General features: G+C 36.6%; 1 protein-coding gene across 1 annotated transcript; it reads right to left on the bottom strand.

Moving 5' to 3' along the window:
* Positions 1 to 5,495: 5,495 nt before the first annotated feature.
* LOC120580724 (proline-rich receptor-like protein kinase PERK2) lies at positions 5,496 to 7,051 on the bottom strand. The gene is made up of 4 exons (XM_039834847.1): positions 6,953 to 7,051; positions 6,044 to 6,779; positions 5,818 to 5,950; positions 5,496 to 5,720 (listed from the first exon to the last, which is right to left on the bottom strand). The coding sequence occupies exons 2-3, from the start codon at positions 6,775 to 6,777 to the stop codon at positions 5,902 to 5,904; spliced, it is 783 nt and encodes a 260-aa protein (XP_039690781.1). The 5' UTR covers positions 6,778 to 6,779; positions 6,953 to 7,051; the 3' UTR covers positions 5,496 to 5,720; positions 5,818 to 5,901.
* Between the last annotated feature and the right edge of the window lie 3,239 nt (positions 7,052 to 10,290).

Below are 10,290 nucleotides of genomic sequence, written 5' to 3'. Positions count from 1 at the left end.
GGATGGATTGAGTCTTGGAGCAAAAGAAAGGGATTTGGAGCAGATTGGACACGAAAATACGAAGATTGGGAAACAAAATATATCTCCCACAAGTCAGAAGCCTGGCACGGCCCGTGCTAGCCTTGGCACGGCCGTGCCACCCTCCAGAGACCTTTTGCTGCTTTTGCTTGGACTCCAAGCTATTCTATTTTGGCGCACAATCTACCGAGGAATATTCTTGGAATATACTTGCTTAGATTTTAAGTCAATTGTGTACTATAAATAGAGTAGCTAGCCATCACAAATATTCATCTTTTCTTGGAATGCAATATGTGACAATTGTTTTCTAATAAAAGTTCATTTACTTTATTGTTATTTACTTTTATGCTTTCTCTCTTCTTCTCCTTGTCTACGATGAACGTCAGTGAGTAGACTTCTCTTGTCTTGGGATTGTTGGATAAGTCTAATGACATAATCCTAATCAAACCAAGCTTTAAACCTTAATCTTATGTAACCCTAATTCCTTATCTAAATTCACCGCTTTAACATGGATCAACCATTATCAAACTGTGGAAACGAAAGTGGAGGGTTTGATAATTGTTTATCCATCATCTCAAATATCAATTCATAAAACGAAAGTGGAGCTTTGATATTCGAACAAGTGAATTTAGACAAGGATTGCAAAGTCAGCGAAATAGGCTTTGCAATCTTTGAGACATATAGTTTCGATCTTCAAGGGAACTAATAACAATCAAGTCAGCGAAATAGGCTTGGTTGTTAGAGGAACCAAAATCTAATAGTAATCAAGTCAGCGAAATAGGCTTGGTTGCTAGAGGAACAAAAGAGAAACTGTCTTGAGAAATTAGGTCTAACATAAAGTTATAAGTTTAATAGTTTGGTTTGAGAAGGACTTGTCGTTAGGATGAACCAATAACCCCAAGACTTTTATCTTTTATTTTATTATTTGCTTTTAATCAAAAACCCAAACATTTCTACCTTATAAACCTTTAGTCCAATCATTATCTAAAGTTAATTGAATTCGTAACTCCCTGTCGGAACGATACTCATATTTTACTACTTCGGTAAGACCGTGCACTTGCGGTTTTATCTCATCACCTGTCAGGCTTATGAGGAAACCACTTTTCATTTATTCTTTGAATGCACTTTTGCTTCAAAAATGTGGTCTTGGCTAGCATCTCTTCTCAATATGTCGTTGATCTTCAATTCTCCGATGGATATTTGGGCTATCTTAGCAAATAGCTGGACTCCTCAATGCAAAGTAGTAGTTCAAGCTTGCATCATCAATATTTTAAACATCATATGGCTTAGGAGGAACAACATTCGATTTCAAGGTAAGACGGTTGATTGGAGAACAGCCATAAACTTGATCATTTCCAAAGTCTCTTTATCAGGGAACCTTACCACTAAAACTGCTGCTGCTAAGTTAACATCAAGCCTCCTAGGGCTTCCTTGATCAAAGAAATCATTTGGGCTCCTCCTATGCATTCTTGGGTGAAGGTGAACACAGACGGTGCATCTATCAAGAATCCTTCAAGAGCAGCAGCGGGTAGAATTTTTAGGAACTCCGAGGGTGTTTGTTTAGGTGGATTCTCTCAATTTCTTGGTGATGCTAATGCTCTTTATGCAGAACTAATTGCAGCAATCAATGCTATTGAAATTGCTGCCTTGATGGGATTCTCCAATGTTTGGTTAGAGTCAGATTCTCAATTAGTGATTCTTGCTTTCAAATCCAAATCTGTTGTTCCTTGGATTTAAACAATAGGTGGGAAAATTGTATTCAGTCTACCCATAGGATGAGATTCTGTGCTTCGCATGTTTACAGGGAAGGAAATATCTGTGCGGACAGACTGGCGAATTTTGGTTTGTCTTTATCTTCTTCAGAGTTGTTTTGGTTTGATAGCATTCCTGACTTTGTTAGGAGGGAGTACAATAGGAATAGGTTGGGTATGCCCAACTTCAGGTATGTCACCTTTTGAAAAGGTTTTGGTTTGGTCCCCCTTTTCTCTTTAATGAATTGATTAGATGCTCTTTGCATCCTTTCAAAAAAAAAAAAAAAATTAAAAAGTGTCGCAAATGTTACATTATTGTAACACTTTTTGTATCACTAGTAACAATAAAAAAGTGTTACATTTATAATTTTTGAGAAGTTGTAAAAAGTGTCGCAAAATTGTCTAGGCTAAATTTTTTTGAATCTACCAAATTTGTCTTCACTTAAACTTCATTCATATTTGAATTAACCAATATTAGATACAAGTTTTAATAACAAGTTTGAATTACATACTCTACAATTTCTTGATTCTTGCATAATGAAAATGAAATATGCAACACAAGTAGAACTATGCAACATAATTTGAATGTCATGCTAAAATGATTACAAGTTTTCATCCAATGTAACATGTACTCTACTCCCTCCGGTCTCAAATGTAGGGAAAAAAACAAAAAAAATTGTGGTCTCAAATGTAAGAAAAAGTATAGTAAAAACAACCTAATAAATGCTACTATTCCAATTTTACCCCATCTCCATGAGTTCAAGAGTCACTTTCATTAATTATTACTAAAACATGACAAGGGCAAAATTGAAAAGTTGTACTTTTTTAACATGACTTCAATGTAATCAATTCATTTTCTTAATTGGTGTGTTTTTTTTTTCCCTACATTTGAGACCGGAGGGAGTATAAAATATCCCACTGCATTGTTCCTATTCATCCAACCATATTATCAGCCTTCCATTTTGTTTTCTGCTTGATTCTTTTTGTTCCAAGTTGTTGACACTCTACAAATTTATTTTCCTTCTCTTTCTTCATCAAATCTTGCATCCTTTTACAATATTCAACTTTTTGTCCTGCCAAAATAAACAATATAATGCATGCTAGCTGATATCAAAAGTTCTTAAACAATATAATGCAATCCAACAAAACAATGATGAATGTCCAATTTTTCATAGTCATGCAGTAATCCACAAGAAACTTTAATAACCAAAAATGCATAATTCCATATCGTATATATTATTAACCATTGCTGAAACAAGTCAATAGCAAGGAACTCCAATACAACCAATAACATCTATATGATTGTGAATTTCCAAATCAAAAGAAGCCTCAAGAAAACCAGAGCACAGTCAAATGAATGCATTTCAGATAGCTCAATTAAAAAATCTAAGTAACACATAAACAGAGGCAGAACACGGCTAAAACAAAATTCGAACGACTCTGAAACTCAAGCAAAAGGAGGAATCACAAGAATTCATCAAACAATGTTCAGAAATCAAACCTTATAATATGAAGCATTCCACCAATCCCGGGGTCAGCCTATTCAATCAAACACACCCACAACAAGAAATATTGAATTTTCCTAGGGAAATATTCCTCGGAAAACACACTTTTTTCGTAGGAAAACACGGATTTCCGAGAAATTACCGAGGAAACAAGTTGTAGGAAATTTTAGATCTATTCCTACGAGATTTCCGAGGAAATACTTTTTCCGACAGAATTACCGAGGAAAGTTTGGTAGGAAAGCATTTTGCAGTCTGCCACCTCTGACACACGCTTTCCGACGAAAATTTCGTAGGAAACAATAATAATTAAAAATTGCAGACTGACACACGCTTTCCTACGAAACTTTCCTAGGAAACAATTATATTTAAAAAATAGAAATTAGATCCAAATTTTGATTTCGAAAAAGGCGCCAAATAAATCAAATGAGGTGCCAAAATATTTGGCGCCAAAATTTCATAGAAAAACGAAAATAAAAAAAGTGCGCCAAAATTTGAAAATAACCCAAATTTTTTTATAATTTGTTTCCTACAAAACATGTCATGTTGATAAATAATTGCATAAACCAATTTTCTTTGACAGTGACCACCTAAAACACCCCAAAAGTGCCCAAAACCAGTCCCTAACCAAAAAACAGCAACTGAAACTTGCTAAAAGCAACATTGAAATACACAACAAGAATATAAATTACTCGTTATGATCATCATCCCTCTCCTCGTCCTCGTCCTCGTCCTCATCATCATCATCATCATCATTGTCGTCGTCATGTGTTCGGTCTTCTTGAACCGACGGTGATGATTGACTCGATGGCGACGATGATTCCGATGTTTTCCTACTCTTCATGCCACCCATCCTTTTTGTAACCATCCTTTTGAGTTTTCTCATTTCCTCGGCCTGTTTGGCCAGCAATTCCCTTAACTTATTCTCCGATTCTTCTTTCTTTGCCAATGCATCCTTTTGTGATTGCAACTCCTGGTTCATTCGTTGTATCATTGCTTGCATCTCAAGAGGCAGCTCTGTAGAACGGGATGATGACTCTGGTGGAGGAGGAACATAGAACAAATCTCCATGTACCACATTGCCGGCTAACGGCCCAAGACCGTACATTCTACCTTTTCTTCCTTTTCCTCCATCCGGTCTTCCTTTTTCTACAGCCTTTGCCCATAATTGAAGTTTAATGGGGAAGGGAATTTCTGGATATGATGGAATCTCAAGATTCTCCTCCAAAAACTCCGCTGCTTCCGTGCGATAAGCTGCCTATAAAGTAAAGGAATATATAATAAAATCAAAGCCGAAAAAAAACAAACACACAACAGCAACAAGCTATCAACACCAAAACAGAAAAGCCACATACAGAAAATGGATCACCTAAAAAAAAACACTCCCTAACCACTGCCAGTAACAGAACAGCATGCCAAAGGCTCCAATCCAAAAAGTAAATCAAAGAAAAACATTCCAAAAATCTAAGATAATGAGACCTACATATACAATAAAGCAGCCAACCTAAGAAATCTGCTAACACACGCCTCTCTATCAGCCAAAGCCTTTGAAACCAAACCGTCGAACAAACACCACCCGATAGAACATCAAGGACAAGAACAACAGGAAAAAAAGCTGTGGAAAAAGTCCAACAGCACCCTGTGCAAAACAGGTTGGAGCAAACCTAACAACCAAAAATGCTAGAACAGAACCAGTGATGCAGCCACCACAACCACAAAAAGAACAATAATATTTCTATCCATATATTTTCCAGCAATACAAGCTCCTACTAAGATATTCTCAGAAACTAACATTGCATATGGCTCATAATTTAACTAACAATATGATTACAAGCATCAAATAAAAACGAAAGGCACCAACCAACAAGCACTAATTGACAATGCACATATGACCGACACACGACCCACATCCTATGAACACAACAGAGAACAGAAAATTATTCAAAATTTACCTTGGTATTGCTAGCTCGAGCATCGACATACTGACCAAGATTCTGACTGAAACGAGTTTCATCAAGGATCTCTTCCGGATCAGGAACTCTACCCAATCTATTTCGCTAATTGTACACAAATATTAAACAATTAGAACATTTGGCAAATTTAATATATACACATATAGAAATATAAATAGTTAAATATTTTTTTTTACCAAATTTCTAGCATGGGTAGCGGTACTGACAGAGCCTTGTGTGTGCAACTGTCCTCCTACAATAGATGCTCTGTTCAGCTTGTTAGCTCTAGACCGGTTCTTAAAATGTGGATCTTCATTCCAATACTTCAGCAATAACTCCCAACTTTTCTCTCCGATCCATTCTGTACGATAATTGCCCTTACGTTTTTTCAATTCCTTCCGTTCATCATATAATAAATCTGATAAACGTCTTGCAGCTACACTATGAAAGTTTCTATCTACAAGAGTGTGATGATGAGGTTCCCATCTACAAAAATCCTGCAATAAAAAAAATTATTAGACATTCAATAATGTAAAAAATAAACCATATTATAAATTAAATACAATTATTTAATATTCAATAAAATGTGTTTACCGAAAAGTATTTAAAAAGGTTATTCCTGTCATCGGTAGTAAGATCTGTATATACGGCCCAACGCCTAAATTTAGGGTAAAACGTCTAGATCGCCATTCTAATATGTTCTGATACTCCGTGGGATGGCTCTAACCTACAAATTTGAATTGTTAATTAAATTATGCATTTAAAAAACTAATAAGAATTAAGTCAAACATAGGTAACAAATTAAATTTGTATTACTTACGTTTCAGGTGTTGGTGTAACCACAATAAGGTTATCCACATACTCCCAGTCTTCAATGATTTGACGTCGTTGTCGTCGTTGTCGATCACCCCCAGACGGTACCTCTTCATTTTGGTTGTTTTGTTGTTGTTGTTGCTGTTGTGGAGGCCGTTGATCAGCAAGTAAGGCTAGGAAATTTCCAGTTTGCATAAGATCTTGCATCAGTTCCGTTGATGATTGTGATGGAACGGATGTGTTAAAGCCTTGTCGGACATTAGACCGGGTGGTGTTGTAATTTGGCGAGTGTGTGGATGGCGGAGTAAATCCAGGCATGGCAAAACCAGGATTAGAATATATGGGGGGCTGGCTAGTAGTAGCATGACTAGTAGTAGCTGCTGGAAATGATGCGGGAAGAATAGGCGGGAATGGTGCGGAAGGGGGTTGGCTAGTAGTAGCCTGACTAGTAGTAGCTGCTGGAAATGATGCGGGAAGAATAGGCGGGAATGGTGCGGGAGGATTAGGCAGGAATGGTGCGGGAGGAATAATCGGGAATGGAGTGGGGTAAGGAGGTGGAGTAGTAGCAGTAGGAATAGGAGTACCAGTTCGTTCATCAATGTTACGGAAGATAACCCCCGTCGGCCGAACCCACTGTCTGGTAGGGTCTGAGGAAACATCTATTCTTCCATTCTTCTTTTTCTTCGGCTTCCCATGATCTACAGCATGAGCCTTACCCTTATCCTTGTCTCGTCCAGACATCCCTGTCATAATTATACAATAAACAAAATTAATAGAGGTAGCAGAAGAAAGAGTAAAAGAATCAGTTTGAAGTTTTAACTTCAACAACCAAGTGCAGCAAACATTGACTATATACCACTAAGTATATCATGTCACAGTCTACCATATCATGGCACATACTATATACCAACCTTACTTCTTTGCAGATAAACTAAGTTGCGTTTCGATCTTGTTCCCCTGTCTGCTTGCCTAAACAGTCTGGAACAGAAATAAAAAGAATTGATTAATGCTCTAAAATACGTGCAGGTTTAACATCAAGGAAAAAATGCAATGATACATTCAATTCGACTACACTATATCAGTAATTCAGAAAGATGGATGGGTAGTACGCATGGTATTCAAAAAGATAAACACATGTTAACTCTCAACCCACAATTCATAGCTCTTACCTAACCACGACGGCGACACCTGATGACGAAACCTAAATGCACACTAACAGAATTGAATCATCATAAAGTTACTTTTATACTATTATGTCATGGTAATAATGTCTTAGATTAAGAAATGTAGAAGTATGATCAATTGAGTAAGTGAAAGAAGAAAAAAAAGGAATAGATTGAAATTCTGCATTTTGCACCTTAGATACTCTGTTATAAATATCGTATAACTTAAGGTACAAATATTCTTTTGAGAGTGGAACTTGAACCATTATAAAGTAGACAAAATTATCTACATAATAGGCACTAGAATCGTGGAATTTCAATAAGTATAGTGAGCAAAACCCTGATTATAAGTTGAATAAAAACTGTAACGCCCACTTTCGTTTAATCGTTATTTAATCGAGTTTAGGCAATTATATTATAATTATATAATATATGCGTGATTTTGTTATGTTTTGGTGATTCACGATGAATTTAGTGATTTGATTGATGACGTGATAAGTTATGAGTTTTGGAGGATTTGATTATGATATGAGATTTATTTTATTGTTAAATAGAATGAAGATTTGAAAATAATATAAAATATTTAGTTGAGGGCTGTTTTGATATTTTAGATAGTGTTGGGGGAGAAAGTGAGATAAGATAAGTATTTTAAGTGGAGATATAAAAGGTTAGACCTAGTTTAGAAAAACATAACGTACGTACGACTGTTTTTGGAGAAAAGGGAGAAAAAGCCAAGAGAAGAGGAACCTAGAGTGAGGGCTGCGATTTCTTCATACAAGGTAAGGGTGAGACTAATAATTCAATAATGTTATTTGCTGTAATTCTGATGATTAGTTGACAAAGTTAGGATTGATTTAGAGAAGTTTTGGAATTAGGTCAAAACCCTAAAAATTGATGATCAAACGGTAAAACTTGTTAGATTGATGAAAGAACCGTCCTTTAACCTTAGAATATGTTTAGGATGAATTCTGGAATCAAAACCATGCTTTGAACCATGTTGTTTGATGGATTTTTGAGAAAAACCCTAGTCTGCCCGAGCTTCTGTTCATCGCTCGCCTTGGCGAGTGATGATCCTCGCCTTGGCGAGTGATGATCCTCGCCTCGCGAGTGATGAACTTCATCGCTCGCCACGCGAGCCCTTTCCTTTCGCCTTGCGAGTTGTTTGATTCAACTCGCCATGGCGAGCAATCCCCTTCGCCTCGCGAGTTGTGTGACGCAGCTCGCCACTGCGAGCCACCTTACTCGCCATAGCGAGCTAAGGCAGAGTGCATGTTAGATTTCGTGTTTCGACCTTTTTAGTTGAATTTTGTATGCCTTTGAGTACCTAAACACATCTAGTATTGATTAGGAATGAATGTAGGATCAGAGGAAACCCAGAACAACCTTAGTTTGGGAGTTGAGTGGTACTCGCCATGGCGAGTAAGTACTCTCGCCTCGCGAGCACAACCAGAATGGAATTGTTTATGTGTTTGTGCGATCTGTGTCGCACTTGATGATCAAGAGTGAACCCCTAACTGGTAATGAGACCTAGTGATGTCGTTTAATGCAGACTGTAGAGTTGTTTAAGTTATATTAATATTAATTGAATATGAACTGTTGTATTGTATATTCATGCAAGATAAGAAGATGTGATAAAGATACAAATCAGGTGCTTTGATATAATGATATCATCTTGTTATGTGACCTGTTTATGCTGCTTCCGTTATTTAACTAAGTGCATAAGTATATGATGAAGTTTAGCTCCAAATTATTGGATGCATGTTGATAAGTTGATTACGATGTTTTGTTCATATGTGTCCATGCATAGCATATCATTGAGCTTAGTCCTCACCACGAATATTAGGAGCTTTGTCCTCCGCACGATTAAAGTATATTAATACTTATGATGACGATTGGTACCACATGCATATAAGGAGTCTAGGAGCATTGTCACATTGTCATGGTTAAGATGCCTTGTTGATAATGAATGAATATGTGATTACGTGATAAGTGTTTATTGATTATGTTATGTTGTTCATAATGAATTGGATATATGATTACGTGATAACTGTTTAGCATTTATGCAAAGTTAATAATGGAATGATTATGATGTTAATTTATGATTCGCAATTACATTGATTAATGTTATTTTATTATGAAATCTCACCCCTTCTGCTTGAAAATGTTGCCCTTTGTATGGGTAACTTGCAGGTGATCGTGCTTAGTGTGCAGTTGCCGTCGTGAGTGGCCTTGCCTTCACTGTGTCGTCTAGGTCGCTCTGATACGTAACGGGATGGGGTTATATGCTATAACATGCTTCATTCTTTTACGTGAACTGCTATGACAATTTCTGTTTTGATTAACTCTTTTGAGATACTTATTTGGGGCCTGCGTGCCAAAACGTTTCACATGAATTATGTTTATGATTTTCCGCTGCAATGTTTAAGATATTGGTTAAATTATTATTTAACTGTTGGACTACGTTATATGTGATATCCCGTTGATTGATGTTTACTCTAATAAATGTTATGTTTTTAAAGAAATTTTGATATTGGGAAAACGGGGTGTTACAAAAACTGCTAACATGTTTCTGTACCTGTACACGTTCATTGGTAAAACTGTACAAATTGGATATTTAAACACCAAAACTAAAATTATATTTATATTCTTGACATTCTAAGCTTTCCAGGGAATGTTCGTTTACTCAATTCGGACACCGTTTGATATTTTAATTAAATAGAGGAAGTTTAAGTCTGTTTACGATCAAAATTGAACTTTTGGATTGGTTTTGTAGAATTACACTCAAATCAACATAAAAATATGTAAACACAAACAACCAATCAAGAGTAAAACCCAATTAAGGTGCTGGTATAGCAAACAGAGTTAGCAAACAGAAATGTGTAAAACCCTATGAAGCACGGACTCGGACACGGACACGAACACGGGACACGACATGGGACCAGAGGAGTTGAGAGAGAAAAGAAAGATACCTGGATAAATCTTGAAGTAAGAGAGTGAGAGCGAGCGGTTAGTGTGATGGAAGCAGTGATGGAAGCAGTGAACGGCAAGAAGATGATGAACAGTGAAGTTGCATGCATGGTGTCATTATATT

This window comes from Medicago truncatula, chromosome 5 (assembly GCF_003473485.1).
Source record: "Medicago truncatula cultivar Jemalong A17 chromosome 5, MtrunA17r5.0-ANR, whole genome shotgun sequence".
Classification (NCBI taxonomy): Eukaryota; Viridiplantae; Streptophyta; class Magnoliopsida; order Fabales; family Fabaceae; genus Medicago; species Medicago truncatula.
This window is presented reverse-complemented; position numbering and strand designations above follow the sequence as displayed.

What these genes read in the sequence shown, in the direction of transcription:
- LOC120580724 (XM_039834847.1), bottom strand. Translation starts at nt 6,777, where the DNA reads ATGTCTGGACGAGACAAGGATAAGGGTAAGGCTCATGCTGTAGATCAT. An exon ending in GTTACACCAACACCTGAAAC is followed by an intron (nt 5,951 to 6,043) that starts GTAAGTAATACA and finishes TCAAATTTGTAG; the next exon opens with GTTAGAGCCATCCCACGGAG.